Source organism: Choristoneura fumiferana, chromosome 10 (genome assembly GCF_025370935.1).
Source record: "Choristoneura fumiferana chromosome 10, NRCan_CFum_1, whole genome shotgun sequence".
Lineage (NCBI taxonomy): Eukaryota > Metazoa > Arthropoda > Insecta > Lepidoptera > Tortricidae > Choristoneura > Choristoneura fumiferana.
In genome coordinates this window covers 11,481,462-11,505,376 of record NC_133481.1, presented here as the reverse complement: position 1 = coordinate 11,505,376, position 23,915 = coordinate 11,481,462, and the positions used below count along the sequence as shown (strand labels likewise).

Below are 23,915 nucleotides of genomic sequence, written 5' to 3'. Positions count from 1 at the left end.
GAAACTGGCGGTCCTTGCCATTGGCGCCTAGAGCGACCACTCCTCCTGCTCTACCCCAGCAGGGCTACTACGAAACTGGCGGTCCTTGCCATTGGCGCCTAGAGCGACCACTCCTCCTGCTCTACCCCAGCAGGGCTACTACGAAACTGGCGGTCCTTGCCATTGGCGCCTAGAGCGACCACTCCTCTTGCTCTACCCCAGCAGGGCTACTACGAAACTGGCGGTCCTTGCCATTGGCGCCTAGAGCGACCACTCCTCCTGCTCTACCCCAGCAGAGCTACTACGAAACTGGCGGTCCTTGCCATTGGCGCCTAGAGCGACCACTCCTCCTTGCTCTACCCCAGCAGGGCTACTACGAAACTGGCGGTCCTTGCCATTGGCGCCTAGAGCGACCACTCCTCTTGCTCTACCCCGCAGGGCTACTACGAAACTGGCGGTCCTTGCCATTGGCGCCTAGAGCGACCACTCCTCTTGCTCTACCCCAGCAGGGCTACTACGAAACTGGCGGTCCTTGCCATTGGCGCCTAGAGCGACCACTCCTCTTGCTCTACCCCAGCAGGGCTACTACGAAACTGGCGGTCCTTGCCATTGGCGCCTAGAGCGACCACTCCTCTTGCTCTACCCCAGCAGGGCTACTACGAAACTGGCGGTCCTTGCCATTGGCGCCTAGAGCGACCACCTCCTCTTGCTCTACCCCAGCAGGGCTACTACGAAACTGGCGGTCCTTGCCATTGGCGCCTAGAGCGACCACTCCTCTTGCTCTACCCCAGCAGGGCTACTACGAAACTGGCGGTCCTTGCCATTGGCGCCTAGAGCGACCACTCCTCTTGCTCTACCCCAGCAGGGCTACTACGAAACTGGCGGTCCTTGCCATTGGCGCCTAGAGCGACCACTCCTCTTGCTCTACCCCAGCAGGGCTACTACGAAACTGGCGGTCCTTGCCATTGGCGCCTAGAGCGACCACTCCTCTTGCTCTACCCCAGCAGGGCTACTACGAAACTGGCGGTCCTTGCCATTGGCGCCTAGAGCGACCACTCCTCTGCTCTACCCCAGCAGGGCTACTACGAAACTGGCGGTCCTTGCCATTGGCGCCTAGAGCGACCACTCCTCCTGCTCTACCCCAGCAGGGCTACTACGAAACTGGCGGTCCTTGCCATTGGCGCCCAGAGCGACCACTCCTCTTGCTCTACCCCAGCAGGGCTACTACGAAACTGGCGGTCCTTGCCATTGGCGCCCAGAGCGACCACTCCTCTTGCTCTACCCCAGCAGGGCTACTACGAAACTGGCGGGCCTTGCCATTGGCGCCTAGAGCGACCACTCCTCTTGCTCTACCCCAGCAGGGCTACTACGAAACTCGAAGCGGAAGCGGAATTTTCATGGCATTTTTTGACCTGTAAGTAATAGTAACTTTTCACTTATCAACTTCCGATATACATCTATATATCGATACACAAAGATAAGATATGGTAGGTAGGTAGGTATAGGAACTAAAGAAGATTAAAAGTAGAGGTAAACAATAGGCGGCCTTAAGTTAAAGAGCGATCTCTTCCAATTGTACCTAATTTTAACTTTTTGTCCATGTTTTACCCTTGATTATTATTATTATTATTACTATTTTTAAATTTAATTCCAATTTTATTTTGGCTAACAATGTATTGTAATGTACCAATATCATATACCTATTATTATTATTATTTTTGTATACAATTTGACGATCCTTTTGTGAATTTCTTATAATTACCTGACATGTATTTATAATGTATTTTTTCATTGGGTAATAAATAAATCTAAACTAATCTAATCTAATCTAATTAAGTAACTTTCGAGCAGAAAATGTGAAATAGATATACATGCAATGAACAATGAATGGATAACAATTTCTAATTTAATAATTTAAGTTCAGTCTTTTTTTTCAATTTCATGTACAAAAAAAGTTTTAAACTACTTCATTTACAGTCAAATTATGCACTTGTATGCAAAAAATGACCGGTCTACATAACATGATAAGTTTACGACCATCTAATTTAAAGCAATATCGACATCATTTAGGTAAAGTCGATAAGTGAGAAGTCACTATGACAGGTCAAAAATGCCATGAAAATTCCGCTCTCTGCTAATCAACATCGTATTACTATGGTGTAATCTATAAACTCCTTTTAAAGACTACATGTTAATAGTGTGCGGACGCATAAAAGGACTTCTACAAGGATAATAACCTTTGTGATAACAAATTCAAGGTGGTTAAGCATAGCCTAGGCGTTGCACTCTGTAATCAAAGGACAGACTTCACACTCATACTTAGCTACAGCGTATATAAAACTATATTTTTTATGTTCACACATTCATTCGATTGCAAAACCACGTATTAGGTGAGTAATGCATTTTATTATTACCGCACAAAAATACAGAAAGAAGGGCAAATGTAGACAAATATGTACTTATGAGGTAAGCAATTTCTGGTCTTACTGGTACTGCTGAAGAGCGGTCTCTTTTCTTATTTAATTAAGACGGCTGTAACCGAAAGAAAACCAGATGTACATTCAGTCGTAAAAATACGATCAATGATGTCACGTTCGCAGGAGAAATACAGAACGTTATCAAGTTACCGGGAAAACAAACTTAAATTATTTAGGGATCGACTCGACATATCCTTTTGCCAGGCGACATGAATTAAAGAAGAGGCTTCGATTCGTAGCGGTACGGCTCAAGTGATCTGACTACGTGGCATGCCATATTTATGAATGCAAAGACATTATGCATTGGAAAATCTAACGTTGTCTATAAGTTATCTACCCACACACTGGTGGTCTGAACGAAGATTTTTAGCCTCTGCATATCGGGACATCGGGGCTAAAGCTCCTCATTAATCTCTAGGGTTTTTTTTTATTTAGGTTAGAAACTCCTAACCAGCCAATCACGGTGTTTGTGAATGGAGGATTGTCGCCATGTTCAGTTCATGTGTATAGACAATGAATGATTACTAATATAAACCTATTCAATTATATAAAGGATGAATTCATTTTATTGTAGGTACACAGTCCAATTAGTTTTAAAATAGTTTAATGTTGAAACTGTTGGCTTAATACGCAAGCAGCGTCACTTTACAAAAAAAGGAAAAAACCGCGTAACTAATTTTTTACTATTTGAATTTTGAACAGATATCCATGAATCGTATTGAGCGTAGGTACGTTTTTAAGAAAGTAATATTGTAATTTAGAACAGAACGTTGTTTTTTCCCTCGCATATTCAGTGTAAAGTAGTGTTTAACGCGAGACTAAAAACCATATCGCTCTGCTGTGCTCGGGCTAAACATCTCATGTCATTATGGCTTGTTTTAGTCCCTTGTTGAACAATCTACTATAAGACTCTTTTATTTACCCTGGAACGAAAAAGCTCAGTGTTAAGCCCAATTCAGATCTGCAAGAAAAATCGTGCACGTTGCATTACATTGCGGCACTCGTATGACCACTACAAACTTGTAGGCTTCGTTGCTTCGCAATGTACTCGTAACGCGACTTGCACGATTTTTCTTACGCCTGTAAACCGGGCGCTTATAACTTGCTGGAAAAATGACAATGAGAGAAGGTCCATATGCGAAGTGTTAATTTGACCTTCGTAACGGTCTTGAGTGGCCACTATGAACCGGAAGACAAAGCGTCAAGTCATCTTAGGTGGGCTGACGACACTAAGTTGTCGTTTGTTGTGGTATTCTAAGGAGGGATAGTCTTTGTTTTACACTGGTCTTCTAGCTGATGATGATGAAGAAAAACTTTAAGTATGACGCCAAACAGTCTTTGGCTCTTGGAGCTTTAATCTCGTAATTGCGATGGTTTAAGCGATTGATTAACTGAGGAATCCTCCTCCATGGCTCGTTAGATACCTACGATAAAGTTTTTGAATGCCACGGTCGACCTCAGACGACAAAAAAAAAACCGGAAAATCGCTCCATAGGCGCTGCGTAATACCGATGTCGGCCGATCGTAAAATCCGCCAGATGCCTAAAAGTTGGGCAGGCATATCACGATGTGCTACTGTGTTAAAAATAAAGTTGTGTTAAATACTTGTGATGTATACATATCATTTAATAATATTGTAAATCTGTTTAAAAAAATATATACCTCGTTGAGTTTCTTGCCGGATTCTTCTCAGCAGAGGCTTTTCCGAACCGGTGGTAGATTTTTTTGACATTCATAAGTTGACTTTGACTTTGACTTTGAAACAATACGGCAGATCGTAGAGCAACGCATTCGTCGATATTCGTAGCTCTATACCGGGCACATCGTGATTTGCTGAAAAAAAAAAATTTAAGCGAGTCGAGCGAGCGAAGCGAAATATTTAACTGAAGTTTTATCGCTGTTTCGTTGAGAAATTATAAAATTTGTGGAACTAAATTTAATTTATGTAAGTATTATTTTATTACTATGCTGTAACATAATACATCGTACGTACCTATGGCAGACCGTAACCAATTCTTGATAACGAGTTACGTATGTAGGCAAACGCAGAGACCTAGCAGTGTTCGTGTGCGTAATGCGTAATGTTTTTCGATTCCGATTGAATGATATCGACTATTATTATATTTTGTATACTTGGTAAGGAACGTGATTGCCTAATTTCATATGACAATCGTTCCGAAGTAAGGTCGTTTGTTATATTACACGGTTAAAGTACTTGGGAGACAGAGCTTTGCGTCGATTTTATTTTTCTTTTTGTTGAATCGTGTTTTTGAGAAATAAGCTTTAAAAGAAAAACGTAAACTAAATAAATATATAAATAAAAGAAGAAAACTAAGTCGTGTCCGACCTAGATTTAGATTTACTGCAAGTCCTACACTATACCACCACGCTGATGAAGCTATCGAAATTACCGATCTTATTGCACTAGGTATATAGGTAGGTGGAATTCGGTTATCGCGCGCTGCTCCCTCGGGAATTGTGCGTTTTTCCGGGATAATAAGTAGCCTATGTCACTCTCTGGCCCATAAACTATCTCTATGCCTAAAATCACGTCGATCCGCCGCTCCGTTTCGACGTGAAAGACGGACAAACATACAAACACACACACACTTTCGCATTTATAATATTAGTATGGATGAATGCACTGCATGTGAAAATAATACAAAAAATATAACAACTTGAAAACAAGCGTTTTCCCAGAGATAAGACAGAGCTAGATTGATTATTCGCCTGTCCCCCACCTATCTGCCCCCCACCATAATAATAGCAAATGTGCTCGAAATGGTAGAGCTGTTTACGAGATCCCCAATATTAATAAATATACAGGAATTGCTCGTTTAAAGATATAAAATATACAGTTACATATATAACAAGATAACAAATACTTATTAAAATCTGATTTATCATCATTTGGTAACAGTTAAAAAAATATAACGCATGTAAGTATCTACATACTATATATATAGTTACAAAACTATATATATAGTAGTAGAAGCCAATTTTTTTTATAATAATGTTTGGTTAGGGTACCTACCTACTGAACTCTACAGAAATTTTAGTTCTCTGAACCTAGGAGGTAACCTAACCGTATCTATCTTTCGCGACTTCGACCCTAGGTAGAGATACAAATTTTATCATTCTGGCCTTTCGAACTGGATGACGTATCGATTGAACAGTTTGTACAGGGACTATAAATAAATACGCTGTAGACGCGTGACCGCAGAGCGTCACGACCGCTCTTGGATCCGACCAAGACACTGCCATTGTAAATTTGATCCGAATTATATTTAGCCGGTTGCAATGAATGGACGGACTTGATATCAAAAGCAAACCGCACACGCCGATTTCACGTATGATTACTCTTTCCGCCTCGATGTAGAGTACTTTATGTACGAGTACGTACGTACTCGTACATATCTACTCAGAGGCTGCCTTGTCAGTGCAAATAATGTCTTCCTGGGCTGTCTTTTATTGTGGTAAGTGTGGATCGTGAAGCCGTGGTGGCCTAGTGGTTTGACATATCGCCTCTCATGCAGAGGGTCGTGAGTTCAAACCCCGGGTTGCACCTCTGAGTTTTTCGAAATTCATGTGCGGAATTACAATTGAAATTTACCACGAGCTTAGCGGTGAAGGAAAACATCGTGAGGAAACCTGCACAAACCTGCGAAGCAATTCAATGGTGCGTGTGAAGTTCCCAATCCGCACTGGGCCCGCGTGGGAACTATGGCCCAAGCCCTCTTGTTCTGAGAGGAGGCCTGTGCCCAGCAGTGGGACGTATATAGGCTGGGATGGATAGATGGTGTGGATCGTTACATATTATCCCTACGCCTTTGCATGTTGCATGGCAACATTACTATCAAGATTTAGATTATGTGTATTTGATAGATTGAAATAAACTAAACATCAGGGTGCGACAATAGTCAATTAAGGGTCAAACTCTAAGGATGATGCTAACTACCTAGGGTCACTAGGCGGTGTGCAAAATACATCTTATTTGTTAGAGACACAGCCAATTTTCTTAAATAGTGATTAGATTTGCCATAACGTAAGCATCATATATATATGATTCATATATAAACCTACCATCTTAATATTGCCGCTACCTACTACATATATAAACGCATCCATTGACAGGCGTGGATTAACCTTGCCCTGTTGTGCGTACTTGATTGCAGCTGACCGTAGACTAAGTAGTGATGTGGCTTCTCTACATGCATCATATATGATGCATCATATACATATGATGCATGTAGAGAAGCCACACGTCACGCTGCACTTACGTTCGCATGTTACGATACTAGTTAATACCTAACTTAAAGAATTTAACCGTAACTTACTTAGTTAGGCAACGAAGATCCGACTTCGCAGAACTCTGATTGTCTGCATATTCCTGTGTGTGAAAAATTCATTAATAGGTGTGGTTGGCTTATATGGCCTCTCAAGCAGAGGATCGTGGGATCAAATTCGGGCTCGCACTTCTGAGTTTATCGAAATTCATGTGCGAAATACCTACATTTGTACGAAAGCTTTACTGTGAAAAAGTGAGGAGACCTGGACAAAGTTGCGAAGCAATTCAGTGGTGTGTGTGAAGCTCCCAATAAGTACTGGGCCCGCGTGGGACGTAACCCAAACGCTCTCAATTCTGAAGGAGGCCTGTGCCCTGCAGTGGGACGCATATATAGGCTGGAATGATGATGATGATGATCTGACATGCATATTATACTATACTATACTATAATATTATAAATGCGAAAGTGTGTGTTCGTATGTTTGTGTGTATGTTTGTCCGTCTTTCACGCCGTAACGGAGCGACGGATCGACGTGATTTTTGGCATAGAGATAGTTTATGGGCCCAAAAGTGACATAGGCTACTTATTATCCCGGAAAAATGCACAGTTCCCGAGTGAACAGCGCGCGATAACCGAATACCACAAGCTAGTAATGCATGTATTTAAAAGTATGATAGTAATTTAATGACCCAAAACGTAAGAAGATATCAGCTGCACGCGTCTAAAATAACTAAGATGTATGCATAGGTACTTACGGATGACGCGGGCATATTGTGCGATGGTCCGCATGACCCAGATTGAGGATGGGTCACCGAGTATAGTTGAAACAACTGAACGTTCTCAGCGGACCCTTCTAATTGAAAATTTTAATGCAGTTTCTAGCACACATCAGAAGGATATTGATTGGACACCGAGTTACAAAGTGGGAGGCGGGCGGCTTTCCGCGCTGATTTACGTATGTAGTTATTCTTACTAATACTATGTATGTACCTATAAAAATGCGTCGATACGCGGATGGAAAGCGCAAGTTGACGAAGCCATAGGGCCTCATCGCTCGAAGGACAAATCCGTTGGAGGAGAAAAGTCCTTGAGTAGCGACCACGAACCGTAAGACAAAGCGTTGGCAGGCCTCCCACTAGGTGGACTGACGACATTGTGAAAGTTGCGGGCTACCGGTGGATGCAAGAGGTGAGTTGTCATTCATTGTCGCGTTCTCTACTGTAGCCTCTCCCAACAAAAATTCAGCCTTTGTTCAGCAGTGAACGTCTTTCGGCTGACGGCTGATGATAATAAAAATGGGGAACATGATGCTATTGAATACTTATCTATTCGATATTTATATTTCTGTTATTGTTATATACACTTTATTTATTTAAATGAATAGACACATATTGAACATGAAACTACCGTGAGACTCACTCATATTAAATATAATGACACGGATAACTCACGTCTTAAATCGAGTTTAGCTCGACATGTTTCGGGCTAATCCGTAGCCCTTCGTCTCCGGAGCAACGCGACTCAGCGGCTGCTGCTGCGCAGTGCGCGTGTTGCAGCAGCCGCTGAGTCGCGTTGCTCCGGAGACGAAGGGCTACGGATTAGCCCGAAACATGTCGAGCTAAACTCGATTTAAGACGTGAGTTATCCGGGTCATTATATTTAATATGAATAGACACATACTTTAAAATACAACACAAGATACAACAATATGATAGGAAACAAAATAAATAAATAAAATCTACATAAATATACCTAACTATAAAAAGAAAACACCATCTAAGAGGCCCTCCTGCGGCATATACCCCAACACACTGGCGGCATTACCTCTCTGTACGGTCAGAGGAATTCGCTGGGAGAGGTAAGCGCCAGCTCTGGGGTCTCCTGAGGTCTCTATCAGCCTTCTGTTACCTCGTTCAGTGGTTGTGTCGTAACTCACTCTTGTAAACCACGCACCACTCCGTAAGATACGAGTAAACATTCAATTTATACCAGTAGATAGCTGTTGTCGAACTCTACTGTGACCTATCTGCGATAAAGGAAGTGAGATAGAATAAGAATAAACTAAGTGTTATTCTAAGTCACTAACAATTATTTAAAGAAATAATCCACAAAGAAAGAGTCCACGTGAAAAATACTTAATTTTAAATTTGAATCGCATATTTATTTCACTATTTAACGATAATCATTTTTACGAGTACCTAATTAATATTAGGTTACATTTTTATGAGTCTTTTGTACAAAGAGTTTACATACATATATACTAATTAAGAGTGGATCATCTCTACTATGTAGGTACGTTCTGAAAACTACTTGGTACTTAATAAGCAAACTTAAGTGTTGCGTTGTTCGTTCAAGACAGCGAAGAAGGAATAGGATGATTTCAAAATCTGAAACAAACATTTAGTTATTATACAGTAAGTAATAATTAAGGTAACAATGATAATAATAATAAGACACAGTTAGTAATATACCGGCATGTCCCTTAATTTGGCAGTGTACGGTATATAAGTACGAGTATACTAGCTTTTGCCCGCGGCTCCGCCCGCGTGGAATTCGGTTATCGCGCGCTGTTCGCCCGGGAACTGTGCATTTTCCGGGATAAAAAGTAGCCTATGTCACTTTCTGGCCCATAAACTAAATCTATGCCAAAAATCACGTCGATCCGTCGCTCCGTTTCGACGTGATTGACGGACAAACATACACACAAACATACAAACACACACACACTTTCGCATTTATAATATTAGTATGGATTTGACAACATTTAAGGCTTGCTTTTTGTTCACAAACTTTTTTTTATTTTTGTCAAATTAAGGGGTATAATAATTGTCTACCCGTGGGAGTTGCAAAAGGCGACTAATATTTCTAATAGGCAGGAGCGCTTTCTTTTGCCAATTACTAATGGCAAAGCAAAACACACATTAAATAATGTATTAATGATTAATGTATTAATCTTTACATATCCTTGACATTTTCGCCATTATTCTTTATATACATTTCAATGTGTTTTCAGTCTGACGATCTAATTTTAATTGTTTCCATTCACATGACATGCTTAGAATTTTATTTTTTATAATTATTACTAATCTTATTACCTTTGACGATTTCAATACAAATTCTTATAATCAGTTATGTAAATTATAATGTAATGATGTATTGAATGAATAAATAAACTAAACTAATATATTCCTTAGGAGTTATTGATGTCGGGTAACAATTATAAAAGCTACTTACGGTACCAAATGTGATCAAGGAAAGTTCAAAAAGGTTGCCAGCTACCACAGATTCTGTTTTCTGCGCTCTGAGCATGAGCAATTTTAGAGCTTTCTGGGTTCGAAGAGATGTCGTCTCCCAAGAGGAAAGGTATGCAGCTGTTGCCACACGGTCACTCTGAAAGAAAGTAGACTCAAGGTACCTAAATATCCATTTTCGATATGTACCTAAGTTTCTTGCGACGCATTTTTCTTGACAGTGATGGTCTTTCCGAATGGGCTGCTAAGTAGGTACCTATAGTGAGCGAGAATAGGTAAATGAAGCGTTTATATAGAAGCCCATAGTACAAGCTTTGCTTCTAATTTGGGACTAGGTCAATTTGTGTCAATAATGTCCCATAATATTTATTTATATTGGTTCATGAGAAACACATTCCTTGCAACGCATGATGCGTTGCGAGGAATGTGTTTCTCATGACTATGGGCTGCATTGAGTTAGGCACCGCTTGTGCTGAAGGCACGCTGCTGCAGCACAATTACCGACTCCCTACCCTGGTCGACCCTGGAATACCCGTGTGTCTTATTTCTAGGGTGGGTGAATACTGAATACATTGCTCACCTGAGTTTTTATCAATTCACCACAGAAACAATAAAAAAAGAGTTGCCCGGTGAGGGTGCAGAGATATAACACCCTAGTCAACATTTCTATTGGGTCAGTGCTCTGAAAACAAAAATTACTTAATTTAGTTAACAAGCCCTACTAATATTATAAATACGAAAGTCTCGCTAAAACGACTAAGAGGATTTGGATGAAATTTGGTATGTAGATCGCTGGACATCTGGAATAACATTAGGCCCGATATTCTCACGGGATAGGGATAAAATCTCGAAATACCCGCTGAGCTAAGAGTCACATGAATCGCGCCATGATCGCTACAATCTGGCTGCCTTCAAGTCTAGGGGGAATGGGAATGGCCTTACCATCAGCCATGATAGTGGTCAAACGCTGGCCTACTTATTTATAGCTAGATAAAAAAAAGTTATACAAGGCGGGAGAAGAGATGTGGAATTTTCTACTGTAAGCAATATTACTGTGTTAATTTATTCTCAAACAAGAAGAAAGGTATAAGTAACTTACTGTTATTATAATAAAAACGCTCAAACACAGCAAAGGCCCTGCCACTGCAAACTGGCTGAATGCACCAGCCCCGAAGATACTTGTTAGCTCGTCCACAACTCTATAAAAAGTATCAGTGCCATCATTACAATAAGTATTACAAAAGTTTACTAGCTTTTTAAAATAGGTACTCTCAGCATCAAAAGTAGCGGATCACTTTTTTACTTTGTCGTTTTAACACATTTGTCAAATTTGTATGGTGTTAAGTACGTGCTGAAAACGACAAAGAACAAAGCTATGCAGCTACTTTTGATGCTGACCGTACCTTAAGTGCGTTGTGTCCTGTGGTAACCTAGTATTCCCTAAACGAATCGTTCGATCGTTCAATATACCTAAAGTCAGATGTCGTGCTCGTGCGTCGACGGCGACTTTAACCAACGCCAAGAGGTAGTATCAATTCGTCAAAAAAGCAGCTGTTCTAAGAACCTAAGTTGTCTAAGAAGGAACTGGTCTGAGTAGCAAGTGGTCTAAGAAGCAATTGGTCTAAGTAGCAAGCAGTCTAAAAAGCAATCTGGTCCTAATGTGATTTTTGTCGAAAACTTGAATAAAACATAGGGGTAGGTTGGTTAAATTTTAATAATTGTTAAATAATCTAAATGGTAGAAGTTTCGGTGCAGAAACTATATAGCCTTAACACCTATTTGAATAAGAACTTAGTTTGCCCTGGTCCATCAATGTCTAAGTATGATTGTTGCGTAATAGGTTTTTGAAAAATCTCTACCCCAGATAACTAGTTAAAAAACATTATCTAGACTAGATGGAAGATGGGTACCTACTCTCACCAGCACCAAAATCTCACACAAAAGCGTGCATAAATATCTGACAGACTCGCGACTCTATGTCTAGGGCCGGTAGACGTGTCAGATTTTTTTGCACGCTCCGCTATGGCAGATATAATACTTAATGCAGCTGACTGTACGTATCAAATTGCATAAAGTTTAAAATTATGTTTACTATTCGATAGTTAAATAGATATTGTGAGTTAGTTCAGTAGGTATACCTTATTATTTTTACATGGAACTTGACGCAAGAAACTGCTTTATTGTAGTCGTTTTGCTCCTTTTGAGCTGCTGTAAGTTAAAAAAAAAATAACCAACAGCGTGAACTAATTCTCATTGAGAAATATCTTCTTTTTTTTACTTACAACTGACTCGTGTTAAAAGTACAACTTACCATCAATCTCGTCGGTTTCATCCCTACCGATAGTATCAAGTTTGTACTGGAGAAGTTTGAATTGCGTCGCCGCAAATGCCATCAGCCCCCCAAAGAGGCAGTCGAAGCCTGGTTGAGAGACCCCATCAATGACCAGTATAACAGCCTCATAAACATACCATCTGACAAACCTGTAACATAATAATTAAAATGTAAGTATGTACTTATTTGTTGCGTAAATAAAGATTTACCGCACTCTAAGTGTCCCGCTGGAGACAATAAAAATGTAATCTTACATTATGTAACTATGATAATCTAACTGACAGAAAAGTTATATTTTTACCCGACTGCGAAGAAGGAGGGTTATGTGTTTGACGCGTATGTATGTATGTCTATTCCTATGTCCTCTCGTATCGTAACTACTCAACGGCTGAACCGATTTTGATAAATGATACGTCATTGGATTCGTCTTAATGATGCAAGGGCACATGAAATTCTTAAAAAATCAAAATGGTGGATTTTTTGCGCAGTTGAAATTTAAAAAAAAAATATTTTTATTCAAACCTATCGATTATTAGCTACTTAACAAAAAAAAAAGTTTTAGCCCACTAGACTTCTTTTCTTCTTTTTAGTATTTTTAAGGCAGTCGGGTCTTCTGATTTTTTAAATTTATTGTTTACCCAGGAAACTACACAAATGCTCATCTCAACTGACTTACGATGGTGAATCCGGTGGTACATCTGGATAGAAAAACGGCAAATAGAGCGAGGGTTGTGTAAAAGGGATCAAGGTCCACAAAATTGCTGTCACTAAACATCCACCGATGTATACTTCGCACATTAGCTTGATCTTTGCTGCCGTACCTTTCATCAAATCATCAATATCTTCTTCTTCTGAAATTATTGAAATAATTATGCAGATACAATCAAGAGGAAAATAATGAATATTTAATGTATGGTGTAAGGATTCCGTTTTTTATTTTTGAAGTACGGTGAAAAAAAAAGTGTTTAATTTACTTCCGTACCTATATACGCCGCCTATTGCTTACCTTGGAAAATCTCTATGTTTTCTGTACCTACTACTTACTATGTGTTGTATTGTCCAACAGTGGACGTCCTACGACTGATATGATGATGATGATTTGAATATACCTACCTGAGGACTTAAACACAGCTACTTGCCTGATGTAATGAGTTAAATTTCAATTGAAATTAAGTATGTACTAGGTAGCTTAGAAAACATATTTCAGTAAAGGATAAAGCACAATTAATAAAGATAACGTTAATCGTAAAATTAAGGGCTATGAAGGTTGTTTTTTGGTAGAAACCTTCCATGTGGTACCTTGCTTGCATCGGCCTGTGGCAATATTATTACACCTGCTGTCGTTAATTTTATAGAACAGGAAAAATATACCGATTTAATACATTCGCTGCCAAGAACCGGTAGGGTTCTCTGTTCGTAGGCAAAAAGCGGAAAAAATACTGGCTATGTAATAAAAAAAATGTATGTACCTATGGCTGGTATATATGTCATTATTAAAACTTGGACACTGCGATTCATGTTTTTCGTGATTCATGTTGTAGGAATATTTTACAGTTTAAAAAAAATCGTTCGGTAAATGAAATAGTTGGTAAGTACGTTAGGAAAAGTATTTTCGGTGAAAATCAGAAAAGCAGTCTACTTCTACCTACAAAACTCAAACATAAGTACTTTACCATCAATAATCTCCAGCAATTTGTTAATTCTTCCTTTTCTTTTAATAATTGATATTGCTTTGACTAATAGCGTATAGAAAATAAAAAGGGAGACGGCGTCAATGGTTTTCTCTAGATCGACGCCAAACACCTTGAAACAAAATAAATATGGGTAAGTAAGTATTTTATTACAATAAATCTTACCAACTCATTTTGTAAAACATAAAACAAAAACATAACCCTTCTTCGGGCAGTACAGTAAAAACTGACCAAGTACGTATCGGCCCATGCGCATTCTAGGTACAGTCAGGTCAGCAACTGGCAGAAGTGGGTGAGAACTGGGATCTCATATTTTTTACTAGTGGTACCTACCCGCGGCCGGCGGCTTGGCACAAGTAAATCATAAGATACAAAACAGTTAATTGAAATTCCGGAATTTAACAAAATTTCCGTAGGAACATCGAGATAAAAAGTAGCGTAGGTACTATGTATTATTCCAGATGTCTAGCTATTGTCTACATTCCAAATTTTATCGAAATCAGCGCAGCCATCCTAGCGTGAAGCGAAGTAACAAATGATAATTCCCGTGGTAATTCAAGAAAATTACATCGCGGTTTTCATTGACGTTGCATTAAAAATAATCAAGCCAAATTTCATGACCAGCGGTTGTTATTTTCAGTTTTTAACCCGATCCCGTGGGAATATAGGGATAAAAAGTAGCCTATTCCCTATCTACATACCAAATTTCATTCAAATCCGCCCAGCCGTTTTAACTTGAAATAGTAACAAACACACACACACACACACACACACACACACACAAACTTTCGGTTTGAAATAATATATTAGTACCTATGCTCAAATCCCTCCTAAGTATACGATTATAAATAAATAGTATCTAGTGACTACTAGTGAGCCATGGAGCGAGCTATGTTGGGCATCACATTTCTTGATCACATCATCAATTTTAAATTTGGAAACTGACTGGAGTGGTGGACATAGAAGCTTAGGGTAGGACAATTAAAGTGAAGATGGGCGGAACACTTAGCACCGACAACAGGTGGTCAAAAGCGGCTACGGAGTGGCCAAGATTGAGTCGAAGAACGATGGGCAGACCGCCGATCCAGACGACTGGGCAAAGTGGCGTGAAAATGAAGAGAATCATTATTCGTAGTAAAGAAGCCATTACTAGCGTAGCGTAATGGGTCTAGTTATCTTACCGTGCAGAAGTACAAACTCTGGATAGTTAACGTTCCAATCAAGATGATAGTCATAGCTAGCACTCTATAAATATTGATCAAATACAAATAACGTGAATTTTCCCATGATGCCGGATACCAAATTCCAGCTATTATCAGAACAAGAAATGCTATCCTTAAACATTCACTGATTTGTTTCATTTTCAGTGGCAAATGGCTAGAGTAGACAAACTCAGCAATAAAATGCAGGTTGATCTGCTCGTGGTTAGACTTTTTTACAGCTTTTATATCGTTACAACATTACCTCGTTTACAACATTAGATCAATTATTAAACTATCTTAGTAATTAGCGTACTGTCAACTCTACATTTTTTATTAAGAAACAATATGAAATTCACTTTGTTGTTACCTGTCAATATGATTGATGATTTTGTATTATTAATATATTCTACAAAACGTAGAAAATTAAATATAAATTATGCACGAAGTAAAAACTTTTAATGCTTTGCTACACTGATGATCTGACGTAAGGAATATTAGATTTTTAGGACACTAAACTAGCTTGTTGTTTCGGAGTTCATGGAATCAGTTATAGGGCGAATAGTCAGTATTTTTGCGGCCTTTTTTTGTCGTCAAATTTCGTCACCTGAGTCACAGAATAAGTGACAGAGAATAGTAGAAGCAGGTATCATAAATTAAATGGACTTAACTGATTTTCCGTTAGTTAAACGAACCGTGCGTGCAGTCTCTAGCTTACTTTAGTTTAAAGTAAGTAAAGCGTTCCGAAGCTTTCATTGTAAGATTAGAAATGGGGTACCTAAGTATCGACAGATACAACTGAAACAACATACGTAGGGCCTACTTTATGATGTGGCCAGTCTCACGGGCCGTGAGGTCATCGCCCCCCATCGATCCCTCAACTCACGCTATACCAACGATATTTATTTTTAATTGCGGTAAATAAACATGTAGGTTTTAATTGCATCTTACAATCAATCGCTGAAATCTCGTATCTTCTTTGTGAAAATTAGTTTTCCGATATTAAAATTTATGTGAAAATGGAATAAGTACCTAAATTGTGAACTTTCAATGTTCGTATAGACAAGAGGCACAGAATAAATAATAGGTAGGTAGGTACACAAGTAAAGGTAGTGTACAGTAGTAAATATTAAGCGGGTGCCAAGGCAATAATGAGTTTATTTACCTTTATTGTAGAGTATAGACTCTATACTATAGAGTAACATGAGAACATGACAGAGAACAACTGCCAGAATATGACTAATAAAGGGGATGAATTATAAAATGTTAATAATATTTGGGAACAATTTACTTCAATAGGTATAGACTCAGGTTCGTTGTAGTAACTACGCCTATTTTGAAGAATTTATTAATTATTTAGTCTTGAAAAGCCTTTACGGAGACGTTGACGAACTGCTTGCCGATCCAAGTACTTCTCGGTCAAAAGATGACTTATAAGTTGTCTCCCGTAAAAACGGCTCTTTTATCGAAAATAGGAAAAAATATGGTAACAACAGAAGTTTTTATAATATTTCTAGCGGGCCCATACCTTAAGTCACTTTAACAATGACGAAACATTGTTTTCATTTTTTCCATGGGATTAAAAATCCGGGTTTACCTTAGACTTAATAATATAACATCAGGGCCCAATTGCATGACAAATTAAGTACAAAGCAAATAGTATTGTAGTGAATTTCAATACAAATAATACTATTAGCTTGTAATTTGTTATGCAATTGGGCCTACGAATAATAATTTCGTAGAATTGGGCCCAGTTAGTGAGTTGATTAAAATATTCTATGATTTCTGTTCCCAAATCGCGATTACCCTATGGTCTGGCAAAAAAAGAGTAGAAATTAAAAAGTGGCAACACTGTAGTGTCTTCCCTTTTTGGTTTGACAGGGTTTGAAAGGGATGACACTACAGTGTTGCCACTTTTTAATTTCTACTCTTTTTTGCCAGACTAGTGTTATATTATTGTATATAAAATTCCAAGGGCAGAAAATAGGCTAGATACGGATGAATAATAAAATATTTTTACATAGGTAAGTAACTTAATTGTTAGATTGGTTTTTGGAGTCTTTTTGTATTTTTTATATCAACTCCAAATTTTGTTACTTTTACGGTCATCCCGTAAAATTCATATCGAAAATACAAACTGAAATATAGATACACAGAAAAACCAGAAAAAGAGTTTCTAGTCTTTTTTTATGTCGTTCCCTATGTTACAACCATTTATTGTGTTAGTTACTAGCTATACTATACTTAGTAGGTACTACTTGTGGTTCTACCTTTTTAGGGTTCCGTAGCTAAAATGGAAAATACGGAACCTACCAGAAAATTTTCTGTTAGTGATTCGTTTCTGTAAGGATTTTCCCTTGGGAAAATAGTGCGATTGTTTCGTTATACGAAATTACTTTTATACCAAGTACATTTTATAGATACGAAATAATTATTACCCTAAAAAGTTTATTCGCTGCCGTCCTCAAGCTTAAAGCTAAAAGGCGGCTAAGTGACAAAATCAAATTTGGAGGTGGCGACGAAAAACGCGGTTTTTTTTAAATCAATGCAAGTTTACATAAGTAAATTATAACAAGTACTAGTAAAATCTATGAATTATAGATATCAACTAGCATCTATTAATAAACATAATAAAATAAATTAAATACTTACTGCGTTTTTTGACTCAATCTCAAAACTTGATTTTGTGACTTAGCCGCCTTTTAGCTTGAGCACGGCAGTACGATACACATTACTTACGTATAATATTTTAAAGAAACGTACCTACCTAGTTCGAAAATCGAAGTTCGTATCGTAACTAATAAGTAAGCCCTGCAGATGAGAGTAGTGCCATCCATAGATAGCTAACTACCTACGAACAGTCGTCGACACCTGCAGTGACCATTTTGGGAACTTTATTACACATGGAATAAGATAAAACTCCGTTTATATCAATCAACCTAACATTCAGTAATTTCCGACTTAACCATGCCCTGTAGCTTCGACACTTATCGACAATAACTTAATGGTTCTTCTTCAGATATTCAAGAGTTCTACGAGCTAACACTCCTCGATGACACCAAGTCGATTCAGCAGAAAACAGCGGAGACGATCCGCATTGCCAACAAATGGGAAGCCGATGGCACCCGTCGAGAAGTAAGTTATCCAATACGTACTTACCAACACTGGATGGGCCCTGTAACAGGAGCAAAAAAAAATACACCACAGCTTCCACTCTTCATCTTGAGCTAATTTAGTTTTACAACTTTTGAAAATATACCTAATTTGTATTATGGTATGGTTTGTATTGTGGTTTATAGAAGTTTAATTGGACGAGCAATGTATTGCGAAATCCGTCATTTTGTTACGTGACAACGTGACTGGCGTGAAACATAGGTACTTAATGATAAAGTTATTTTTGAAAGTTGCAGAACTAAAGTAGGTTCCTACCTAGTTCCAATTTGAGTAGCAGAACCTGTTTTAATTTTTTGCTCCTGTTACAGGGCCCACCCGGTATAAAAAACCGGCAGAGTACAAAAAGACTCGCACACCCAAGACCGTACACAAATTATACTTCAATTGATATACATTAGATATTTAAAGTATACTCGTACAGTATGAAACTCCTATAAAAAAAATCCGACGAAAAATCACAACAGAGATAAGTCAAGCTAACCTAATCATGCTTTAATAAACTGAATTGATTTCAAATTAATATGTGCTGAACCTATTGGACCGATGAAGTTTAGTGCCGGGTTGGAACCATTTCACAATCATTTTCGCAATGATTTTTGGGCAAATACATATAAAAAAATAAAAAATATCACGGGACAACTCACATCAATTGACCTAGTCCCAAAGTAAGCTTATCAAAGCTTGTATTATGGGTACTAAGCAATGGATAAATATAATTATATAGATAGATACAAACTTAAATACATATTAAACACCCAAGACCCGAGAACAAACATTCGTATTTTTTATACAAATATCTGCCCCGACACGGGAATCGAGCCCGGGACCTCAAGCTTCGTAGTCAGGTTCTCTCACCACTAGGCCATCTGGTCGTCTACATACTTATATCGAATGTAAACGTGGCATTTGCAGCGAAACGGTCCAACCCTGGTTACGATTCAGTTCATTCAGTTGCATCGACTGTACCGTGTGACACTTCAAATTAAATGACTAGGTAGACGCAAGTAGGTATTAAGTTACAGATGCATTAGTAAAATTTGGTAAAAGGGACGGGATTTGCCTGAACACCTAAGTACTTAATTGTCATTTACCCAACAGTGTAAGTATGTCTCAATTTATGGAAAATTACTCTTTCATGCCTTGATTCAGACGGAACATACAAAAAATATTTTTTGATCCGTGAGCCGCAATTAATTTACCTACCTGCAACAGCACAGCCCAATACCACAGAACCAACAATTGCAAATACACAGCTGTCTGTATTTGCATTGTTTTCTGTTGTACCTATTTAATTAACCCGATCATTTAATTGGTGGCGCAGCCCGGTCTGTCGAATTGTTAACGATGTTTACTTACTTTCTGGAATTTTGATTGGCTGACACTATAGCGTACCTACTTATTTATTTCAAAACAGATGTTTTCTTTGAGAACTGAGTAAATAGATACGATACAATCAATCACAAACACTAGGATTTTTTATTCAGTCGATACAGTTGCGGAAACTAAATCACGAACCAAAATTGGAACCTTTTTACAATAAAATTAGCTATAACTTCTTTCTTTGTAAACATGACATTTGCCGCGAAAAGGTTCTACCTTAGTACGTGATTCAGATTCATCAACTGTACAGGTAATTGTACTACCTATTCAAGCTATAAGAACTTACTTGAGTTTATGGTAATGACATCATCAATAAAATTCTGCGTAAAGTACGGTCGCGCTACACGAAGAATTTCGCGCAATGACCTCCACTACTTGTCTCTGTCACTCGCGCGCGCGTGAATAATCAATAAAATTCTGCGTACAACGTACGGTTCGCGCTACACAAAGAAATTCGCGATGACCTCCACTATCTTGTCTCGGTGTCACTCGCGCGGCTGCTCAATATTGCTTCGCGTCGCACCGCAATTCGAAACGAAAATATCATACACTGTTCGCGCGCAGCCACGACGGCAAATCGCACGCAATCGTACAAATTCATCTGTGCGAGCACGACGGCAAATATTTAGGCGCGAGCAACAGACACATAATAAAAGGTCATTGTACTAAATTCTTCGTACACCGCGACCAGACTTTAGCATGGATTAATGACTAATTTTGGGGATTTGTGGCATACCTACGAATACATATTATTATCTACCCAGATGTTTGCATAAACATGCTATGTGTTTTTATATATCTTACCTACTAACTAAATATTACTCGTTATTTTGTTTGCAGATTCCATCGGAAGAAAGCGATTACAGATCTATCTCCAATGCATTCTTTCAAGACCACAACCGGAAATCGGAGCGAAGCAACTACACACCGGATTCTGCGAAGGTAGGTAACTATACAAATACAAACTAACTAGGCCAGAAAGGCTAGTTAATTGCCTATTTTGGGATTGATCTGCTTGGTTTACTGAAAAAAAGATTGGGTTATTGTTATTTGGCGGGTGGCAGCAGGGCCTTGTGAAAAGTTTAGTAGTACATCTTGATCAGTCACATCACATACCTATCTACCTAACAAATAAGTAACAAGTAAGTAACAAGTAGTAAGTAGGTTATTTTTTTTAATTAGGTACAGATGCAGATGGCAATACAGATGGACATCGTTGAGTCCGTGGTAACGGACATTGGAGAGATACAAGAAAAAATTGTAAGTGAAATAACTAAGCTAAGTACTTTAATTTTGTTTGACATCATTTATTAAGCGCCTAAGCATTAGCATTAGCAAAGAACACACTGTGAGTGACGACGGGATGATCAATTTCGTGAGGTGGCTTGAATGAGCTTTGAGAAAAAAAGGTGTAAACACGATTTTAACATGTGAGAAAGGTGAAATTCTTTGTAATAACGGGGATTGTTTTATAATTGAGTTCCGTCCGTCTACTTAAAAAAATATTAAGTATACGGTCCTTATTCTCCGGTCCTTTTCTGTTCCGTGCTCTCCGTAGATTCAACGGTGCATCATTTGTAAACAGCGCCATCTTTCGTGATACCTTCTAAGTACAACGAACTAAATCGATCGGTGTTTCTGGTTCCGTTCCGTTTTTATTTTTTTTATTTTTTCGTTTTGATGTGATGACGTGACGTCTGCAAACGCTACATACAAGTGGTTGGTAATGGCGGACGGTTGTTTCGCGTCCCGACGTACTATTTATAACCTAAAATATAGTACAAGTTTTCGGCGATATGTACGCTAAAGTTTCGTCGTTGTGTGGATTAGTGCCGTTAAATTTCTTCGTTGTGCCAATGACTAATGAACGCTGCACCAGCTGAAGGGATTCTGCTCGTCGTAAACGAATAGTGACATGATATTACATACAAAATTTTGACATTCATTCTGCTGATATTTCGTATTCGTCGCAAGTAAGGCCATTTAATAAACACTGATCTATTTTTAAACGTTTAGTAATTTCTTTACACCTTGGGAACGTTGATTCTTGGTGAGACTAATGCGACTTACGAGTTAGTTTTGCTTGCTCCAAATCGCTGTGTTACTCACTGATTGTTGTACCTGCTCATAATATTATCAAATGAACATAAATTGCATACTAATAACGTAACACGGACATTCTAATTAAAGTTCATCGCTTTGACATTCATACCATCCTGTCATTGAACGCAAGTTGGTAACACGCTTTTAATTTTATTTGTACTCATTAATTTATCTACTAAAAATCACTATCAGAAAGGGCTCGGCTCGACGAACTGGACGATTATGAGATACGGGCTGCAAATGGTTTAATCTAATTACAACATACACAAGATAAAAGATACTCTCAATCCATTCAGTTGCAGTGGGTATCACACTTGTTAAGGAACTTTAAAATGTAAACTTTTTGGTGCAAGTTAGATGTGGGTTCTAGGTAGACAATGGTGCATGCCGAACAACTTCAAATAAGGTGCTGAAAGTGGACTGGAGTGTGTAACTAACAATGCATGCAGTGTACATAGTATAATTGAAAAAGCAAAAGGCTATGCATATTTTTTCTTCAAAATGACTGAAAGACGCAAGAAAAAATCACATAATGGATTCCTACGGAAAGTTTCCTCCCTGTTCAATCTTGACTCGGTGAGTAGGCAATAAGTTTAATTTTGTTTCATAAAACTTATAAAGAATTTCACCTTTGCCACAAAGATCCTGCAAAATGGACCTTATTATTATAGTGATGCATAGAATTTATCAAGTCTGTGTTTGCATGATGAAAGCAACCTAATCGACAGGGGCTCTATAGAGATATTTGAGATATAAATTATTTGTATTGTAATAACACAATGAACAACTGTATATTAAGAGCTACTACCTACTGTATATCTTAATCACTAGTAATTTAAATAACTCAATAAATCAGGAACCAAAGTCATATTGTATGTTATGTTTATTCAAACAAGTATGGGGAACCAAATAACCACTGGTGGTTGACCCTGATTCAAGGTCTTCATGTTAATAAGTAATGGGTGTTATTTTTTGTCATAACATATATTATTTTCCTTGCGTAATGATAACATAAAACATACCATACATTTTAAAGTAAGCTCAGATTACAAGGTATTCATTCTTATCTAAAGTGCTTCAAAATCACTTAAAATTGTTTTGTTAGTATATTGTAACAGTTTTAGAAGTAGGTTGTATTTGTTAAGGTAGCATTAAATTATGGAATTAACTCATTATTTGTTTCTTACAGGCTCATGTTACAACACCTGAAATGAAGCAGGTAAATGTCTTGAAAGGTTTTAATATTTTTTATTTTAACTCTTTTCTGGCCCTGCTAATTTAGTTAAGCTACTACAATATGAATCATAGTTTTGTATTGTTAAGCTATGAGGGATTAATTTAAAATGAATAATATTTTAAACAAATTCAATTAAATTTGTACCATATTATAAATGTAGCAAGGTTGAATATTTGTATACAATTATGTGGTTGCTAGGTATATCACTATGCCTGGAAAAGGGTTAAAAAAAGTTGCCATTAAAAATAGTAGTCTTAATTAATTCACTATCCTGATAATGATAATGTGATGAGTTTGCAATTATAATTAGATATGTATACCTTGGATATGTTTAGATTTGGATTTTATTGCTATTTTGTTGGCATAAGTATCTTAAAATACCAATAGGTACCTGTATACTGAAGACTACTTCATTCATAGCCAATGGGGACTTCAATTGACCTATCAAATTTATTTTTTATACCTACCATTTAAATTGTAATTGACAATATGCACTGGACATTAGCCTAGGTACACTGAAATGTGTAGGTCCATTTGCATCTTGGCAACTTATTCTTATTTAGTTATTTGGCTTTTTATATCATGATGCAAACTTAACCTGCCCCTGATCAACTTAATAGTTGCATTTATTTTAATTAATTGCATTGTACATGATGTTTAAAAAAGTCCTGTACTATAATTTAACTCATATTAAGGCTACTGATTACTAATATGATACAAATGTAAAAATATTTCAACTAAAAAAAAATTGTATGGAAGTTGAGTCACACACAGGTAGACTATCTCCATTCAATACATTTTTT

At 38.0% G+C, this 23,915-nt stretch overlaps 2 protein-coding genes across 3 annotated transcripts in view; one reads left to right on the top strand and one right to left on the bottom strand.

The window, feature by feature from the left end:
- LOC141432102 (calcium/calmodulin-dependent protein kinase type 1-like) overlaps positions 1 to 15,416 on the bottom strand; it is a 38,782-nt gene extending 23,366 nt beyond the window's left edge. The window contains exons 1-9 of one of the 2 annotated variants that reach the window (XM_074093510.1): positions 15,201 to 15,416; positions 14,002 to 14,131; positions 13,005 to 13,179; positions 12,308 to 12,477; positions 12,135 to 12,204; positions 11,096 to 11,195; positions 10,577 to 10,678; positions 9,980 to 10,135; positions 8,522 to 9,132 (exon numbers count right to left, since the gene is read on the bottom strand). In XM_074093510.1, coding sequence (XP_073949611.1) covers positions 9,076 to 9,132; positions 9,980 to 10,135; positions 10,577 to 10,678; positions 11,096 to 11,195; positions 12,135 to 12,204; positions 12,308 to 12,477; positions 13,005 to 13,179; positions 14,002 to 14,131; positions 15,201 to 15,380 — 1,140 coding nt within the window. In that variant the 5' untranslated portion in view covers positions 15,381 to 15,416 and the 3' untranslated portion in view covers positions 8,522 to 9,075. Of the gene's footprint in view, positions 1 to 8,521; positions 9,133 to 9,979; positions 10,136 to 10,576; positions 10,679 to 11,095; positions 11,196 to 12,134; positions 12,205 to 12,307; positions 12,478 to 13,004; positions 13,180 to 14,001; positions 14,132 to 15,200 lie in introns of those variants that run through there. The other variant, XM_074093508.1, reaches the window with a different exon arrangement.
- The window catches only part of LOC141432099 (disks large 1 tumor suppressor protein-like), a 59,499-nt gene that overhangs the window by 13,433 nt on the left and 22,151 nt on the right, over positions 1 to 23,915 (top strand). Inside the window, 4 exon segments of the mRNA XM_074093504.1 lie at positions 18,238 to 18,353; positions 20,613 to 20,714; positions 20,955 to 21,032; positions 23,065 to 23,094. Of these exon segments, the coding sequence (XP_073949605.1) occupies positions 18,238 to 18,353; positions 20,613 to 20,714; positions 20,955 to 21,032; positions 23,065 to 23,094 (326 nt within the window).